The following is a 19951-nucleotide window of genomic DNA, read 5'->3' as shown; positions in this document are numbered from 1 at the left end:
CACCCCATGGTCGGTCAGGGCTCGGTGACTGGAAAAAAAGGACTCCTGCTACCCTGCTGCTTGGTCGAATTTTTTACCCTTTAACGAATTTTCTGGTGGGTTCTCTCGCATAATATCTCAGTCTCTTCGAAAAGCCTTGTCCCCCTTTTGCCGCTGCGTCTTCCAGAGTCAGCGTGGACAGGCAGAATCGCCGCCCAGACCCCGCCTGGAATGCGGGGAGTGTCAGGCAGCATGTGACTGAGTGGCCCATGCACCTGACCTTACCCATATTCAAAATGGCACGAGACGCTAGATACGAAAGCGCTTTAAATGGTTCCGGGTGATAGTTCCCGACGGGAGAGATGGCCTAAGCGTGAATAACGTGACGCGTGATTAACCATCTGCTGAGCCCTGTGCGAAGGGCTCTACACGCACACGCTTCCGTCGTAATTTTTAGTCACTCTTGTTAGAAAGCTTATCCTATTAACGGAGCTTGTGAATCATGGTCATCTATCGAGGGTATGGAGCCAATCACAAGTGTCACGAAATCCCTCCCCACCGCCACCCCCACCGCCAGGCTCGCTCTCGAAGCCCGTGGCAATCTGCTTACGCCGTCGCTGCCCGGCCTTCTCTCCCGTTACTCTGCTCGGCCGCCCCAGTCCGTGGAAAGACTAGCTCCTCGTCATGCTCTTCCACGTGCTCCAGGAGTGCTCCTCCCGTCCCTGCACTATGTGGCTCTCAGCTGCTGTTTCTGGCCCATTTCGAGGGTCGCCACCCGCACGAGCTTCTACCTGCAGCTCAAGGCGTTTGTGCCCCAGAGGCATGTGGCTTCGCACACGGCAGGTGCCCGCGAGCTCCCTGCTGGACAAACTAGCGATGTCAATGGCCACGCCCCCCTTCAACAGGCCACACAGTGTCTGTCCAGCATGTTCTAGCTGCCCTACAGGCATATGCTGATTGATGAAGACCCTGGGGGGAAATGGCCCTGAGCCTACGCACGCACGCACGCAGGCAGCATCTACCCTGCCCGTGGGTAGTCATGGAAGCGAGGCCCCACCCCCTTCCCGCTGCGAACGCGGCGCCAAGAAAGGTCACCCACGGAGACGACGCTCTGACTCATTACCGATTCAGTCCCCGTGGAAACCCGTGCCGGGGCCCTTGATTTCTTGTGTTAAAACAACACAGGAGGCGACTCCGGCGCAGTCTCTAGTAGGTAGCATGGGTCAACAACCTCTCATTTGTCCCAGCGCCTCTCACAGGGCGGGCTGAGATGAAAATGTGTCCTCCTCCTGGCAAGAGCTATAAATTAGTTTTATGCTATTGTTAAACCCAGAGGCAAAAAAAAAAAAAAAAAAAAAAAAAAGGGGGGGGAGTGGGGGGAGAGGGAGAGGAAGAGACTGAGAGTGGGGGAGGGTCGGCAAATAAGGGCCTGGCTGCTCCCAGCGACAAAGCCGCTCTTGGACCGCGTGAACAGGGGGGAGGGGGCCGCAGAGAGTAATGGGATTGGGCCACAAAAGAAATGAACGCAGAGACTCTGAGACTAGACAGTGAAGTCTTCGAAGATCTGAAATGAATCTTTTTTTTTTTTTATTTCAGCCCTGCTATCTGGCAGGTTTACTGAATAAATTAATTAATAAATGATTGGATGCAGAGAGCGATCGTGTGTCTCTTGGTCAGATCTGAATGAACGCAGTAATGCCATGTTCATACGCAGCCTCCGTGAGTTCTCCGAGGCCGACAGAGCCACAAAAAAAAAAAAGTGTTCATCTACATTTCGACATGTATTTTTTCATAAGCTAGTAAAGTATGGGGTTGGGGGGAGCTTATAAGGCTTATAACACTTAGGCCTTTATGTTCAAAAGGCACTGAAAAAAGTACACACCAAAATGATAGCAATGGGACTGTCAAGATAGTGGCATTCTGTGTTTGTTATTCTCTTCTTTATACCGTGCAGAGTTTTCTAAAAATTTTGCGACGAGAATACATTTCCTTCTCATCAGCAAAAATAAAAGTTTTTTTAAAAAAGTCCACCATCGGCCCATGGCTGTCTGTGCTGGAAATGGGAAGAGCGGTGGAAATCGTCTAGAAGACGGGGAGTCGCGCAGGCTCGATTTCGGGACACGGCACGTACATCCCCCACCCTAGATTCCTCTTCCGGATCATGCTTTGCTCGTTAAGTAATGTTAGCATTCGTCCTAAGTCCCTGAGCTCCTTTGCCAACTAGTAAGCTGAACTGGATGAAGTCAGCCCGGGATGGAACGGAATGAAATGGGGGCTGCAGGTAATCCGCAGGCCGATGACTGAGCCCTGGCCGTGCATGCAGGGGTGGGGCGCACGGCTCTCGGGGGGCTCGCGTCCCGTGCCCTTCAGCCAGACTCTTGAGGCTCAAAAGCCTCCTCCTCTCCCTGTGTGCACACCGCGGGGGAGCAGCCCACGCCCCCGGACGCGGAGCTCAGAGCGGTCCAGTGAGGCCACCCGCGGACCGTGCTTAGCAGGGGCCCCGCGGCAGGTGTCGGCCAGGGCAGTCGTGTTCGGGGCACGCCCCTCCCCCACGCGTATTCACCTAACGCTTCCTTCCGAACACTTTGCAGTGCATTTCGCCTCTTCCTCGCGTCCTCTGGGGCCGGGGCAGGCCCCCCGTTCTCGTTTTACAGTCATGAGAACTAAAGCCCGGTGGAGTACAGGCCTCGGCTCTTGGTTCTGTCGGGCGTGGGAGGGCTGATGGCCACACATCAGTTCTCCCTGGGCCTCCCCGGGCCCAGCCCACACAGCTGGGTTTGACAGTCCGTGCCTCGGTTCCGTTTCTCAGCTCAGAAATTCAGGTTTTAACCGGGGCCCGCCCACAAGGACTGGTCAAGATCAGCCAGGGTGTCCCTCTGAAGCGCTTGGCCAAAGTCAAATGCTATGCGTATGCCAAGTTCTCGTGACAGGGAGGAACCGAAGAGACTCCCATTCGTTGTGAGTCCTTGTCGTGACGCTGGTACCTTAGCAGGACCGGGATCGAGGACCTGTCATTTCTGCGTTTTATGGAGGGAAAGCTTCAGGGCCGTTATCAACTTCTCTTCCTTCTAGAGTATTCTCTGATGTTAGAACCATAGAAGAATTTTTGTGCAACTGCGGAATGGAGGAAGGGGTGAGGAGAATAAAGCCTTTCCACACTCCCCTTACTCTACCGGAAGTTTATTCCAAAATTAGACCCCTAAGGCGGGTTCCAGCTCTTTCCTCCCCTCCCACCCACGGCGTCTTCTCCTCCTTCGCCTCCTGTCACGTGTGACGTCCAGAAGGAAAAACAGATAGGATCGGGCGGTTTGCACTCAGCCCTCGGCCAGGTGCCGGACGAAACCCCACCTGCTGGGTCTCTGGACCCCTGAAAGCATTCGCGCCCTCTGCTGAGAGCCTGCTCTGCGACCCCGGGGATCCCAGTGGCCTCGTTCACCATTCCGTCCCCAGCACCTCCCACGGCACCTAGTGACTGCTCAGTATGCGTTTGTTGAATGAATGAGCACACGAATGAATGAACAAATCCGCCGTGTAACGGAACAACAGAACCGTGCAGAGGTCAGCGGATGCCTGTGAAGAGGGTGACATTTGTTGGCTTCTGTTTTATTGCTTAAAACCAAGAGGAAGAAGCCGCTTCTAAATTCTGAGCATAAAAACCCAATTAAACTAAGTAGTAGGAATTACCGACAGCCATTAAAAAAAAAAAGGGAGAATTTATTAATCAAAGCTAAGCTCTCTCCTTAAAAAAAAAAAAAAAAAAAAAAGAATTAAAATACTAAAATACCATGGAAGGAAAGAAGACAAACCTACTTTCCATTTGGGGCTTAAAGCATGGTTCTTCCTCTCGCATGGTCCTCCGCTCGCCCCCCCCCCCCCCCCCCCCGTGAAGCTGGTCTGTGTTCAACGCTCTGCGGGGCCGGGACTCCGGCCGACTGACGAGCCGGTGCTTAGCAGATGGGCAGCCCTGGTGATCTCTGTTATGAAGTTACTCTGAAACCCGCAAGGATAGGTGGCCGTCAAAGAATCAGAGAGCTAAGAGGCCGTCCAAGGTCACTAAGAACCGCGCATCTGATCCTATGCGAGAACCCTGGCGGGATGTAAGTGGGTGAGGAAGGGCCCCCTCCTGCGGTCCGTGGCCCAGCACTTGGGCATCCAGGAGCGGGCGAGGGTCTCGGTCCTGGCCCAGATCTAGAGAACTGGTCTGTGTTTTCGCACGGTGCTCGCACAAGTCGTGTGCCCACTGCCGCGTCTGAGGCTCGCTGGGGTCTAGCCCACCCGCAGTGGGGAGGTGGAGGGAGAGTTTTGCTGCTTGTGGCATTCCAGGGGTCACAACAGGGAGTTACGGAAGTTCAGGGCCTAAAACCGGGCGCTTCAGGTCGGTCGAGGCTCTGCATGTGCCCGCCCTTCTACGACACTCCCTAGAACATGGGACAGCAGAGGAGAAGCAAGGCCAGGCCTGGCGTCGCCCAGAGGTGACCTCAGCTGCATGCATTGTGGCTGAGCCTGGGAAGCTAAACCTCCCTCCCCTTGGGACAGTGAGAGAGTGCGCGATGCTTGTAGAATCTGAGCATCCTCCAGGGGGAGGAGAAATGTGAACGAAACAGGACCAACGTTGAAATGTGGCTGTGCTGAATTCTGGAAAGAAATACACATATGGACACAATTTCAATTGCCTTGCAGTACATCGGGCTAATTATCTTAGCAGACACTAATAAATGTGTTCCTCAGAGACACACGGTGGCTGTAATAACGCACAGATGAATATTGGATGAATGAGTTATTAAGGACTGGCTGGACCGCTGACCTCCCAAGCCCAGGGGGCAGCGATTCCCTCTCCTGCCTTCCATGTCTTCCCCGCAAGCCTAAGATTTTTATTAAATATATACCCAGTGACTGGGACAGCTTGAGAGGCAATAAAACACCTGCCCCACCTCGCTTGTGGAGATTTACTCCGAGCTGTCAGCAGTTTTTCTTGGCGGTGGTGCAGAGAGAAGGAGCCATCCACCAAGCCAAGCAGATGCCCGGTCAGGGGAGGCCTCCTCGCACCCCGTGGCATGTCGCGGTGCCAGGTTTGGTCCTTTGCTCCTGATCTAGTCTCAGAGAGGAGCCTTCTGCCTCTCGAGCCCCCGGGCCGGCTGCCAACACCTGCAATGGCCTTCGCCCAGCTCCCTGGTCTCTCCGGGAGTATCGGCCACAACCCCCTTCTAAGCCCACATGACTGACGCTCCCTGGACACCCAGGACCTGTCGCCGCTGTGCCTCTCAACCCCAAGCTCCGCTCCCCTAGTTATGAGCATCGCAAACCACCAGATCAGCGAACGGGCAAACGAGCACACAGGAAATGGAAGCTTTTCTTGGGTTCTGCCTTAGGCCCCGCGCGATGCGCCCACTTAACAGTGACCCGGGGACAGTGGACAGAGCGCCCACTCCCCCCTCTTCCTCTTTTTTTGCACGTATGGCATGTAGTGAAGTGCACAAATCTTTAGCGCGTGTCTCCGTGGACGTGCATATGTATATGTATACACGTATCTGTAACATCTCTACCATTCATCTTTCATCTGTCAATCATCTATCTACCTATCTATCATCTATCTGTCTCTATCTGTCATCTATCATCGATCCACCTATCTGAGTCCCATAGAACCACCATCTAGATCCTGGTCCTTCCAAGTCAATAAGCCCCCACGCAAAGATAACCACTGTTCGAGCCTCTGTCACCGTAGATCAGTTTTGCATGGTTTTGAACTTCGTACAATCAGGATGATTAAGGATGCACTCTTCTGCGTCTGGCTTTCCTTTATTCAAGATGTTTTTGAAGCATACCCACGTTGCTCCGTGTGGCAGTAGGTCGTCCTCTCCTGACAACTGCGTAGCATTTCATTGTGTGAATGTACCACAACGTGTCTGTCTAAAGGGCATGTAGGTGGTTTTTAGGTTTGGGGCTGTTAGGGAGTAATCCTTCTGTAAATATTCATGTATAAGTTTTTCGAACACGTCAGGTTTATTTCTACGAGGTGTCGAATGTAACTACAGAGAGTCTGAGATGTTACTGTGTTTCCAGACTTGCCGGTTAGCCTGCCCTAGTTTCATGGATGCTCGTGGAGGATGCGAGACTCCCGGGTCAGAGATGGAAGGCTGTGTGTTACCCACAGCGAGAGCATCAGTCAGAGTATGTGCATTTTTGCGTCAGTTCCTTGAGACCCAGCTCCCACGGGATACTGCGGAGGGGGCTCGGGGATGCCTGCATACACAGTCGCTTGCATCACGAAAGCTCGGGGAGCCCAGATCCTTTATAATGGACAGCCTGCCCTCAGCCCTCGAGGACAATGAGATCTCTGTGTCCCACGGTTGTAAGAAAATCTGCCTTTTGCCCCAGAGGGAGACACTATCTTTGTATTGCAAGGCTGTCCACTGTACGAATATCCTTGAAAAGATAGTCTAGAACAAAAGACATGCAAAGGCCTTGCTTGCAAGATGTACAGAAATACAAGAGCCCGGTGGAGGTTTATTCCCAGCAGGCGTAGGCCCAGGAGTCGCCGAGTCAAAGGGGGCTGGCGTATGTTTCGTTTCGGTCAATACTACCAGGTGTGTTTACACTCCCATTAGCAGTAGGTGAGGTTTCAGGTGCTCCACGCCCTTGCCATGCTCACCTGTACCCCTCTAAGTCTCCAGGCCCAGTCCTGGGAGGGTTGGAGACAGACTGGGGGCCGGGGTGGGGCAGGCCTGAAAGCCCTAGAGGAGAGGCCCCACCCTGAACACCCCGTAAGCCAGGCCCGCCCCCCCGCGCCGGCCCAGGTGTAAAGTCTGGTCGGAATGAGCTTGCGACCACTTCTGCTCCATTTCACTCCGAATCTGCAGACGAGCAGTTCGAAGGTAGCCAGGATCACACGCGAATGGGTGCCGGCGTCCATTGCTACCTGGTTCCCTGCCGACACCAGCAGGTCCTTGTTATCGGCCGTCAGAGGCTGAGAGAAAGCCACCAGGTCAGAGAGGCCCAAAACTCCGATGGGGAGACCAGGGCAGGGGCGGGGGATGAATGGCAATCATCACATCACCATTCCAGTGACGTGGGCGTTGTACCCAGGTCCCGGAGATGGAAAAGCTTAAGACCCGGGGAAATTTATCCATTCCAAAAGAAAAAAATTATAGATCTTTTAGTGTAAGTAACAGGTAATGCTCTAGCGATACCGCAGTGAAGAGAACCGAGTTCCTGTTCCCGGGAAACTTCCCTCGCGGTAGAGGGGACGGACAGCACACGGACACACAGACGACCTGCGCCGTGCGAACGTGACAATCACACGCAGCCGCTCCCCCTTACCTGAGATTTCGTGCCCGTAGCATCTGCCATGGTCTGAAACTAGTAAACAGAAAATTCCAGGTATTTTGAGAGAGAGAGAGAGACCACATTCACGTAACTTTTAGTACGGTATGTTGTTATAATTGCTCTATTTCAGTATTAGTTATTGTTGTTAATCCCTTATCGTGCCCCATTTGTAAATTAAATTTTATCACAGACATGCATGTGTGGGAAAATATAGCATATATAGGGTTCGGTACTGTCCGCGGCTTCAGGCCTCCACTGGGGGTCTTGGAACGTCTCCCCCACGGATAACGGGGAACTGCTGTAGTATCGATAAATGCTATGAAGTGAATACAGCAGGGTGAGGAGATTTAGAGGTTTTGGGGTTTTTTTAAAGATAAGGGAAAGAAGCTAAGCAGGGTCGGGCCTGGTTAGTACTTGGATGGGAGACCACCTAGGAAGACCAGGTGCTGTTGGCGTAAAAGAAATAGACAATAAGGGAGTGCAAGCTGACAAGGTCCTTGCCATTGGTGAGGTCAACCAAGGGTTGCCTCGCCTAAGCACATAAAAATAAATTTTAAAACAAGCAAGTGGAGGACAGCCTCGAGGTGACGGCGATTGTGGAGCGGAGACGTGAGCCGAGTGTGGGGACGAGCCGCGCGGGTGCCCAGCAGTGGTCTGAGCAGAGCGTAGGGGCCCAGGGGCAGGTGCAGACAGCATGCTGGGAGCCGGGCGAGCGAGGAGGGAGGAGCCAGGGGATCGGCTGGGGGCCAGTGCCTGCGGGTTCTCGATGGCCATGATAGCGCGTGCGGGTTTCATTTAATGGAAGACCATGAAACTACTTCGTGACAAAAGCGACGGTCTGTATGAAGCATGCCTGGACGCAGGAAGACTCAGGCGTCATTTTCCTAGGGCTGCCATACGAATTACCGCAAACTCGGTAGCTCGAAATCACAGGCGTCGGCAAGGCCGCTCCCCTCGGAGGCTCCGGGGGGGACCCTTCCTTGCCGCTTCTGGTTCTGGTGGCTCCCGGCATTCCTTGGCTCGTGGCCACGTCCCTCCAGCCTCGACCGCTGTCCTCACATGGCCTCCTCTTCCTTGTCTGTGACGTCCCCTCCCTCTCTTCTAAGAACACTGGCCATGGGGTCAGGGCCGAGCTGGATAACCCCACGCCATCCCATCTCAAGACCTGACACTTCTTCTCAAGTCACATTCATAGGTTCTAGGGGCGAGGATGCGGACCTAGCTTTGGGGGGCCACTTTTCGACTCACTACAACTAGTTAGGAAACCGGGGTAGTCGTCCAGAAAGGTGACCCGCCCGGGGTGGCGCAGTCAGGCGGCGAGCCGTGGTTGCATGGTGTTGGGGTCATTTATTCATCCTGTCCACAAATATTTTTTGAGTTCCCACCGTGTTCTAAGCGCTGTGACACCAGGGACTCCGGGGAAGAAACCGACGTAATCCTCGCCCGCCGGGAGCTCACATCGCAGTCCCGCAGGAGAACTGGCCGCTGACTGAGCGTGCTGCATGTCGTGAAGGGCACATGAAGGACACAGACCTGACCAGTCAGAGCAGGAACCACTGGGGGACACATGCGACTCGGCCGAGCCGACAGGAGCTCTGACAGTGCGGCGGTGGGGCTTCTGGCAGAGGGAGCTGAACTCGCGCATGTCCCGACAAACAAGGGTGGCATGTGGCCTTGGCCACCTGGCCCTCAGGATGTCTCAGACCCACCAGGACACTCCTCTGCCCAGGCTGGTCTGCTAGCACTCCTGCGATTGCATTTGCATATGACCCTGTCTTGAGCGACTCACCCCCTCCTAAGGTTGCAGCACGGACTCTGACCTTGGGGACACCTGCTGCACGATTGGCCGAGGTCGTGCTCCCAGCATGCTCGGCACACGTCCCGCGAGTCAGCCCTGCGGTCCTGAAGTCCTCCTACAGAGATGCTCAGAGTTAACGGGGCTTCGATTAATTAAATGTTGACCTTTAAGCTGCTCACACATTCGCCAGGTGTTACCAATTGCAGCTGGGAACGTCTGACTGCACAAAAAGTTGCTTTTAAGAAAAAGCCTTTCATCCGCCTGACTCAGAAAACTCATTAGCAGGCTTGAAACTCTGCAGATGCAAGGCAGAGCCCAGAGCGCACGGAGACGGAGCGGCCTCCCTCTGACCGTGTGGCCGCAGGGCAGGCCCGCCCCTGGCATTTGCGGGGCTCAAGGCCAAGGTGCAAATGGAGGTCTATACCCTCTATGTCTAAATACTTACAAGTAGAAATGAAAGAGACCGAAGATATGTTCTTCCCTCCTACCTTCGTAATTACCCCTTCGTAATGATCTGGATGGCTACGGTCCTCAGCCAGTGAGGTCTCGCCTTCCTCCGAAGGAGGCAGAAGGAGATGATCCCACACTGTGATGAATCCCATGCAAAGACGAATGGACTCGGCAGGCCACATGCCCAAGATCTGGCCACACCTCCCGTCCAACAGTCCACCTTCTGTACGCCGGATCCCGGAAACGGCACAGGCTGCAGGCAACTGACTCAGAGCTGTTGTGTGGGGGATTCCAGGATCCCAGATATCCGGGGTGTGGTGTAGAAGGGCCAGTTCCGGGGGTCTGGGTGGACACGACCCACTAGCACCTCACCTCCTGGGGAGAGGTATAGCTGGAAGACCAATAATTCTTGGTGGGATGGAAGTCACTTCTTGGTGATCATCAAGAGAAAATGAATCGGGAAGTCTAGGTGCCTCCGGCCTTTTGCGGTCAGTGGTCCTCCAGGCGGGAAGGCAGAGGGGGTCTTGACCAGTCCGGGAGGCTGGTCCAGCAGACCAGGCTTCCCAAACGACTTGTAAGAAACAATCTGCTATTGATAAAGGGAACGCCCGAGGCTTAGAGTAATCCCTCCACAAAGTAAAAGCCAAGAAATTACCTCTCCGGTGTGAAAAATTTCTTCTTCGAAGCTTTTATTTGACTTCCTACGATGACAGCTGAGCACACGTCGGCACCCTCCTCCTGGTCAAAGCCCCGGGGCACGTTCTACGTCTCACCACTGTCAGGTTCTGGGTGGGGAGCTGCCGGGGGCCTTCCTGACGAGACCATAGCTTTGGACTCCTGGACACACACACACACACACACACGCACACGCACACACACACTACTGTAGCAGCCAAGCAGGAAAGGCAGATGACAGAACCTCCAACTGAAGACATAGCCTGTCAACGGATACGGTCCAAAGCAGGGTTCCGTTTATAAATCATTCACTCGTCCATTCATTCTCTCATCGATGCATTCATTCCAGCAACGAATATTTGTCAAGAGTCTACTGGACGCCAGACACTGCAAGGCGTCGGATTCGCCCACCACTGGACTGGGCACTGGGCAAACCACACACGGCCCCCGCCCTCAATGACTTCCAGCCTGGTCGAGGGGCAAAGGTGATTTTCAGTACGAGTTGCAATAAGCAGGGGGTCATATGGACAGGTCTGAACCGTGCTGACTGACTCACAGGGCTGGCGGGGGTGGGAGTGGGGGGCGGAGGGGGAGGGGGGGCGAGCAGCACCCCTGTCTCACAGCGCCTGGCAGTTTCAGACGGACACCACCAGCTGGGACCGTGGCTAAACACCCCCCCCCCCCCGAATAGAACCGGTGTGACCTTCATACACGGAGCTGTCACTAACGCATCGGTGAGTGCTACGAACACGTACCTTACATAGCACTGAGCTGGCAGGGAGGACGCTGTGCAATGAGCCCCATCCCGACGGTGCTCGGCAGCCAGGAATCTACTCACCTGCGGGTCACCTGCACCTGGCAGCCCAGGCCAGGACCTCGGAACTAAAGAAGGGCCCCTCCCATAGCCGGGGGCTGTATGTGTAAGGTGACCAGCTTGGTCAGGCGGCTGTTGGGACCATAGGACTAGTGTCTGTGTCGACATCTGTAATTGACCCTGTTTACAGTTTTTCCAGCTGTGGACCTTAGTTTTAAAAAGTTTCATCCACCAAAATTTTCATTTTCCTCTTTTCTAAATAGCTAATGTGGCCCAAGACTCCAGGCTTCTATGTGTTTGCTAACCAATGTCTTCTTGCTCAATTTACATAATTTTGACCACCAGCAAAGAAACTGTGTGCAGTGATAACATCAAGGCAGCATTCTGAGGCCCTGAGAGATGGCATCGGACCACCGTTAAGTCCTTAATGCAGAGGCCGGCTACCGAGAAACTTAGGGAATACGCTTCCAGGCCCATCCCTAAAATCAAGGGTCTCTCTGGAATATTTAAACCAATCTTCGTAGCTTGAGAACTATGAATTTCATCCGAGAGAGTCCATTTCTCGCATCTGCTATGCTAATTAGCAAATGACTGTTTTCGCCGATGAAAACCTCTGCGGAAATGTTAGCAGCATCTGGGGCGCATCAGAAATACAGCACTAATTAAGGCAGCTGTCGTCGTTAGCTCTGGAGTGTGGCCCTTCCAATAACACGTTAGGTGATCACCCCGAAGCCTGAATTCCTGATGCGGGAACTGGCAGCTTTGAGAGTGCAAGTTAAAAGATGTACACTTCTACAGCACGTCCTCTCCACTAAAGTATTTTAAAGAAAACTAGACGTTACCGTGCCGTCCACGTGAAGACCTCATCCCTCCGTGTACCGAGCATCGCCGCGTCTGGGGGGAGAGGCAGCATGAGACACGCTTTCTAACGGAGACGCTCTCTCCCAGGGTAGAGGAGCCGCATCGTCGAGTTCTGTCTCCGTTTAACTGGTTTCAAAACCATTTAGAAGCGTTCCGGGGTCCCCCTGGGTTTCATGAGCATGTGCACAGTCATGCTCAGTTTTGAGGAAGAGAGGTGGGGAGCCAGGGCACCCCCGGAAGACAGGGCAGGCAATGCTCAGCCTTCGACCTCGACTGTCCCTCCCGGGAACGGCGAGGATGTTTCCACGCCACAGAGTGGGCCCTGGGAGCAGATGCGATTGTTCTCCCGCTAGTCAACCTGATTTCAGGCCTCGACTTTATGCCACGACTCTGACACCTGCTGGGAAGTGGTACCCCACCTGCCCGCGCCTCCCCCGCCCACCCCGTGTGCGAAATGTATTGAGCATCACTGCCTTCCCCACGCTGCCCGGCACTGAGAACCCCACTTAATTAGCTCCCACAAACGAGGGGCTGAGCAAACTCGGAGCGAACCCCTTTCGTCTGAAATCGGACGTGGAAACCCCCGTTGGCACCAGTGTGGCCTTGCTCCTGAGAACGAGTGGGAGGCCAGAGCCACCCTCTCGGTCAGGGAGGCGGACGCTGGAGAGAGGCCACGTGACTGTCCAGGGTCAGGTGTCGCCTGTGGATGTCAGGATTCGGAGGGATCGCCATTACCAGCCATGGGAGTGCAGCTGATCAAATTAAGGAAGCTTTTTTTTTTTTTTTAATTGAATTACATCCTCAATGGAAATGGTCTCACTAATGCTTGAGGAAAGAATTACACCCAGTCCATAAAGCCCAACGTTTTTAAACCCAATTTTGTATAATATTCCAAAGGTTAATTCAAGATCTCCCTTCCAAATAGGAAGTTAACCACAGCCAATGGAAGAGGAGGCGTCTGCGGACCAACTGGGATTTTATCAGTCTGGAAGAGTTCATCAGTTTTAATTAGCGTAATCGCAAACGTTGCACTAACAGTTTAGTGGAGGAAAGTAATTACTCGCACATCCACTGTGTTAGATGGAAAGATTAGAATTCATTTTCCAAAGCGATTAGCGTTTTGCCAATTAAAAGAATTCCTTCTCCCTGCCAGCAGCCCTGTGACCTCTCTCGCCCAAGATCATTTAAATGAAACATATTTTGCATCAGAAGATGGAGCAGAAAGAAACGAAGAATCAGGGCCGCGCTCATTCTCGGGGCACAGTGAGCGCGTGGTCCTCCACGAGTTTACAAGGTCTCGCTGCACGTGCAGCGCTCCTAATTATGCCCTCAGCTGCAGCGATTGAAAGATGAAAAAGCTAGTGGAAGATGAGGCCGAAAGGAAGCAAGGAGGAGTCCAGGCACGATGGTGGCGATCGCTAGGGCCCGACAGTTGGACCAGCACGGGGACGTGGGGCTGTCGCCATCCCAAGCCCCAGGAGCTCCCTAAAGCACGAAGCTGCGTCTCTCGGCCCCGCTACTGACTTCCGCTGCAGGCTGGGTACCACCAAGGTGCCTCGGCTCAGCTTACGAGCCTTGGGCAATACGATCCAAACGCTCTCTAGCACCTTGGCCCACCAGGTCTGCCCCCAGAGGTCCCCTGTCTCCCGGCCACTTGGAACCTGTCATTTCTAACCAGCCCAGGTTCCTTATACTTGGCTCCTTGTACCCGCTGTTCACCCTGTTGGCGAACTTCTGCCTGTTTTGTTATAGCATTCACCCTTCCCGTTTCGCCCGGTGTGAACGTCACTTCGCACTGACCAGAACAGCTGTCTCCCCCACCTGTAGTGTCCGAACCCCCCTGCATCCTGCATTTTTGCATCCCGTTCTAATCTTGCACATGCCCGTAGTGAGCTACTGAGGCAGGAACGAGGGTCGTACTCTGCTCAGGATGCTCAGCCCCTCGCGTGTGGTGGGCGGTGCGCACCTTTCTGTCGAATGGCTCCATGAATTGTAGGCATAGCCCCTCGCCAGCCTCGTGGCGTCTCGGCCCGGGAGGCCCAGCCGGGCCGGACTCCTGAACGTCACAGAGGCGGGAACGGAGACCTTTGCATGTGCCGCATGCTAGTTCCCGTCCCTGCATTTAAGGCTAAGGGGTAAGTCGGACGCATCGCCAGCGGGATTCACGGGCCCGGGGCTGTGCGGGGTGCTGACAGCAGCCTGCCCAGGGGCGGCCATCCGGGAGCAGGACAGGAGCTTCTGGAAGGGCCCCTGTAGCTCAGACTCCAGGTCTGCACACTCCCAGGGGGGGCACAGGAACCAGCAGCTCGGGCCAGCGACTCCAGAGCAGAGCTTACTGGCCACCTCCACCACCAGGGTGACCACCCCAGCCCACCGTGTGCCCTAAAGAAAGGGGAGTTGGCCGGGCCCCGCTGCTGGCCATACTCTGAGCCCGAGGAGACAAACTCTGGCAGCCGAGGATGGGGGTGAGTGTGAACATGTGAAAGGCAGACCAAGGCCCTTGTCCTCTGTGCAGCCAGGTGAGGGGCATGTGCCCAGAGGCGCCCAAAGACCAGAGGGGCTTGGGGAGCCAGGGCAGAGGGACCCACGCCACCTGAGGGCGTCCCGGAGACCACTGCGCTGTGCCGGCTTTGTGCCTGGGGCTCCGGCAGAGCTGCCCCTCCACTGGACAGCCCAGGAAAAAGGACTCAGGGATGGAGGAGGGAGCTGGAGACGGGATGGCTGGGGTGGGGGTGCGGGACGGGGGCGGGGGGCTGCTGCTGAGCTCAGAGCCGGAGGCGCGAGCATGGAGACCAGCCTCTCCCTTCGCGACCTCAGGCCTTTGACCACAGGAAGCCTGTTTCTTCATCTGCGGAAAATGAATCACAGCCCCTGGTGAAAACCACAGTTGATGATGAGCAGACCTGTGTCCATGCTGCCGATGCCAAGAAGCGTGGTGTCTCCTTGGCTCGTGGCTGTTCTTCCACTGCCCACAGGGTCCGCCCGTAGCAGGTGCTCGGCGAACACGTACTGAGACCTGAATAGAAGGTCTCCTCGCAGCTCCTGGTGTTTGGGGGGCATTTGTGGGGCACACTGCCACGAGGAACAAAAAATTGGGAGAGGCCCAAGGTGGAGGCTGCCTGGTGGCGGTACCCCCAAGAAGCTGCTGGCGGGGCCAAGTCCCAGGTGAGGCTCCCTCCTTGGGGGCCACAGCCCCAGGGCACACGGGCAGCTCTGCGTCCCACCACTGGGTGCCTTAGGAGAAGGGCACCCAGAGCATCACAAGCCTTGATGGGAGGGACAGGTGGGCACTTGCCGAAATCGTGTTTTAAAGATAAAAGCCATGATAAACCATGGGGGAATGATCCAGTGACATCCAGGGCCTGCACATAAATATCGACAGCATCAAAGAAGCAAAAAAGTATATTTTCTGGTTCTTTACAACTAATGACCATCCTAATGCATGTTATTTGAGGGGGAAATTGCCTCTTGGTTTGAGTATCTTATTAAAGAATCAGAAAGGCATGAATATTGCATTTTCTTGGACTGAGTTTCCAGAGTCTCAGCCACCCAGGATGGCCATCATGTCCCTCATTTTTCTTTTTGATTAAAAAAAAAAAAAGCAAAAAGTTCCATTAGGTCTGGAAAATCTCTTCTTGCAGGAGGAACCTTTTGAAGGAACTTCTGTTTTTCCTTGGGTCAGTCTAGGTTCTATACCGAAATGAAATGGCACAGAGAAGACTTAGTTTTTCAACATCTAAATTTGAGAAAAACATCCAAGACAATTTTGTCTCAAAATTATTTGTCAGAACAGATAATAGTAAGTGTTGACGAGGACGCGGAAAAACTGGGACCCTCTCACGGGACTGCCGAGGGCGGAAAGTGGCGCTGTCCCTTGGGAAGCGAGGAGTTGAGCCTCCCTGCCCTGGCCGGTCGCCCAGCGCTGCGAACGGCAGGGCCCGCGGCCAGGCTCGCGGACGGCCCGCGGCCACTAACGCCCCTCTCTCTCTCCGCAGTATGTGTCCGGCCGCCGGGCCGTCGCCGCCAACGCCCCGGAGCAGGGCGGCTGCCCGCAGCGCCACGCCACGCACCTCCCGCGGCCGCCCCGCCCGCACCCGCGGCCCCCACCGCGCCCGCACCGCCCGCGCCCCCAGGGGGCGCCCCCCTGCACCTGCCCCTTGTTCTCCTGCGCGTGGGAAGGCCGCCTGGAGGTGGTGCTGCCGCACCTGCGGCAGGCGCACAGGGTGGGCGTCCTGCAGGGGGCCGAGATAGTGTTCCTGGCCACGGACGTGCACCTGCCCGCCCCGGCTGACTGGATCACCGTGCACTCCTGCCTCGGCCACCACTTCCTGCTGGTGCTGCGGAAGCAGGAGAGGCACCAGGGCCACCCCCAGTTCTTCGCCACCATGATGCTGATCGGGACCCCCAGCCAGGCCGATGGCTTCACCTACCGCCTGGAGCTCAGCGCAAGCCACCGGCGGCTCAAGTGGGAGGCGGCGCCGCGCTCGGTGCTCGAGGGCGTGGACGCGGTCATCACCGACGGGGACTGCCTGGTCCTCAGCACGCCGCTGGCGCAGCTCTTCGCCGACGACGGCGGCCTCGCCATCGGAATCGCCATCACCGCCGCCGAGGCCTGCTCCTCGCAAGCCGGGATGTGAGGCGACGGGCCACCACCCCGCGCTCGCGCAGGGCCGCCCTGCACGGGGACGCGCCCGCGCGCTCCGCCTCCCCACGCCGCTGGGCTCCTCTCGGCTCCTCCCTCCCTCCCCCCTCTCTCCCTCCTCCCTCCCCCTTTCCCCCTCCTTCCCACCTCCCTCTCTTCCCACTCCCTCCCTCCTCCCTCCCTCTCTCCTCCTTCCCCGTCCCTTCCCCTCCCTCCTCCCTCCCTCCTCCCTCCCTCCTCCCTCCGCCCCCTCCCTCCCCCTCCCTCCCTCCTCCCTCCACCCCCCTTCCTTTTCCCGTCTCAGGTACTTAGAGGTATTTAGTGTTTGTCCGCCACGGGCATCGCGTTGTGCAAGCATCCTGTGATCCAAGATCGTGGCGTGATGTTTGTCCTGATTCATCAGTATCGTTTTATAGAACATTTTAAATAAGATTCGATCAGAATGGTTACTTCCCGCCACCCCCAAGTCCCTTCGCCAGGGCTTCCGAAATGACTGGAAGCCACCAAGCCCACCGGGCAGGCTGGGGGGTGGGGAAGGAGCTTTGCTGTCCATGCCACATCTCCCCCTCTTTTCAGTCTATTTCGGGGCAAGCTCCCTCTGAGCCATGTGGGAAGGGGGCCTGGCCGGCTCAGAGGTATTTCAGACCGAACAGAGGAACCCCGGGGTCAGAGCTCAGCTTCTGGGTGTGAGGACACAGCGTCTCCTCCCAAGGCCAGGGCACCAGGCTGGAGGCGCGTCATGCGAAGGGTCCTCTGGGTGGGGGGGGCTCAGGGGAGCGGGCGGACCTGAACCCCCTCCCAGAGGCTGCCATGGGCTGGCTCTCGGCCCGTGCTACCTTCTGCTCTAGAATCAAAGTCCTCGGGTTTTTGGTGCTTTCTTCAAAACCTCTTCGCCCTCCCCTGAGCAAGCAGTGACCGAGGATGGACAAGACGCGGGGAAGAGAAGCAGCTGAGAAAATGAAGGATAAAGTGAACCTGCCGCCTCAGGGGGTGGGGGGGCCCCGGGGTGGGGGGCCCCCTCGCCTCAGAGCTTTGTCGTCGTGTCATAATCCCTGGGACGCTTTCGTGCCCCGCGAAGCGTCCACTGTGCTCGTGACGTTTCATACACGACTCGCCATCAGACACAAGGGGCCTGGAGGCTGTGCCCAGGTGCCCCGACCCTCGCACGCCTGGGATGGCCCCTCTCCTGCCCTCGCTCCCCGAAACACACCGAGGGCCGCGCTCGGCGCACAGACGCGGTCACTGGCTGCGCTTGCGCCCAGCACCCTGTCCGTGGGGGTGGAAACCGCGTTCCCCTGGGCGGGAACAATTCGTTAACATCTTCTCGGGTATTTGAAGAAAACAGGCGCATTTAGTCAACTTCGTCTCTCCAGGTCAAGGTTGAATACCTGGGAGCCTTCCCAGGAGGCCCTCTCCTCCCTCCTTTTGGTCACTTTGCTTGTGCCCTTGGCCCCTCTCCAGTCACCGCGGAAGCATGGAGCCCACACCCCACGCAACGCTCATCAGAACCGAGTGGGCCTCTCGCCCCCCGAAGGTCGCCCTCTGCCCCATTCCCTCGCCCCAGCCGCCTCTGCTGGAGCCCGGCGGGCCTCCAAGTGAGCCCTTAGTTTCAGGCAGCTTGCCCTGCGGGCCCTCGGCCATCTCTCTCCTCCAGAAGCGGTCAGCCCTGAAGCACACACGGCACCCGCCCCTTCACGCCCGGGAGCCCTCCCACCAGCACCAGGAGGACAGACAGTGCCCGCCGACGGAAGACTCACTAACAAGCCTCCCCAAGTCACACAGTCATGGCTGGGACCCTGGAGCTGAGGTTTCCCTGTCGAGGCCAATAAATACGTCACAGACTGAAGCGAACATCAGGTCGGCGGTCCCAAGGAAGAGGCCGTAAACTCCTTCCTCTTAGCACGGCCAGAACATCCCGCCAGGAGCCAGCCACGTCCCTCAGTCCACACGAATGGGCAGGAACAGGCTGAGGCCGGCCGGCCAGCACTGGCCCTCTGGGCTTGTCGCTTTACCCCTAGGCCCTTTCCCTGGAAGCTACGTCCTCCTTGGCTGCAAGGCTGTCTGTCACCTGTGGAAGCCGCAGTTTCTCCCCTGTGATGACATTCGTGGTGCCTCACAGGGGCCCCGGATCAACAAACCAAACCTCAACAGGGACAGAATTAGTGTCCACGGGGCCTCGGAGCTCCCGCAGACGTCACCTCTGCCTTCTCGTGCCAAGACACCCGAGCCAACCGAGAACCACGGAAGGGGACCGTTACCGCACGTCGTAGCACAGGGAAGTGACCCCAGGTAGGAACTGCTGTGTTTTGTTCCCAGGAAGCAGATTTAGAGTAAAGGGTAGAAGTGTGGCCTTTCGTCCATCTGTGGTGCTCCAAGGCCTTCCTCTCTCCATTTCCCGTGGGAAGACTTGAAGAAAAGGAGCCTTCTGAAAACAATGAACAGGAACAGAGAATGGCGGCCGCGGAGTGTTGTGCCATTTGTACGGTCGCCTGGGCTCCGTGGTCACGAAGGGCCCCCCCGTTTGAGTGTCAGGTTCATCTTCAGCAAGCATCCTCGATACACTAAATACGTAAAGGTTCGGAGACGTGGAATGAATGGCCTTCCCAAAGTCACACATCGAGCGGTCCGGACCGCGACCAGAACCCGGTAACTCGGCTGCACACGTGGCGTTCCCGCAACCGGAAGGCTGGCCCAAACGGTTCAGCCATGTTCCCGCTTCGTGGTGACTGGACCGCGGGCCTCTGGGTCCCCTGGGCCTTAGGCCTGGGACGCTTGGGGGAGCAGGGAGGGAGGTGTGCTCTTAGAGGCATCTCAGCTTGAAGAACTGGTCAGCCTCGAAGCAGGGGCCGAGCAGGGGTGGGGGGCTTGTGGGAGCTGGCTTGTGGAGTCCTCAGTACCCTCACGCCTCTTCCTGTGTCCCATCCCCCACTCCAGGCTCCTCATTCTGGGGTTCCCAGGAGTCCGTCCCGTGCAGAGCTCTGGGATCTAGTTGGCTCATTCCCACCCCGGTGCTGACTTAACGACTCACCCTCAGAAGAGTCTGTGCATTTTGAAAGTGCACCTAGGGAGACCGCAGCGCGTAATAGCAAGACTTAAGTTACCAGCATCTGAACTTCTGGCGTCTCTAAGAACGATCTTTTCAGGAGGTGCGGGGAGGAGGACATTTCTGCCCCTGAGGCTGGCCCTACATGAATGGTTGATGCAGAAATGAAGGAAGGTCGGACGATAACAAAGAAGATTGTCTTTGACAATCGGTCTCTGCAGAGCCTTGCGTCTGAGACAGGCCCCATCCCTACCTGCAGCTACTGTGGACATTCCAGGAAAAGATCGGGTCCACGATAATAGTAGGGCTCATGGCTACCGCTTATCGACAGTCTATTAGGTGGCCCAGCGGGCTAACCACCCGGAG

General features: G+C 56.2%; 1 protein-coding gene across 1 annotated transcript in view; it reads left to right on the top strand.

The window, feature by feature from the left end:
- Window positions 1-16537, top strand: part of SIAH3 (siah E3 ubiquitin protein ligase family member 3) — a 46471-nt gene extending 29934 nt beyond the window's left edge. The window contains exon 2 of the mRNA XM_036228947.1: window positions 15896-16537. Coding sequence (XP_036084840.1) covers window positions 15896-16537 — 642 coding nt within the window. The remainder of the gene's footprint in view (window positions 1-15895) is intronic.
- The last annotated feature ends 3414 nt before the right edge of the window (window positions 16538-19951 follow it).

Source organism: Rousettus aegyptiacus, unplaced genomic scaffold, assembly GCF_014176215.1.
Source record: "Rousettus aegyptiacus isolate mRouAeg1 unplaced genomic scaffold, mRouAeg1.p scaffold_m13_p_11, whole genome shotgun sequence".
Taxonomy (NCBI): domain Eukaryota; kingdom Metazoa; phylum Chordata; class Mammalia; order Chiroptera; family Pteropodidae; genus Rousettus; species Rousettus aegyptiacus.
Note: the sequence above shows the minus strand (reverse complement) of the source record. Positions and strands in the feature narration are given on the sequence as shown.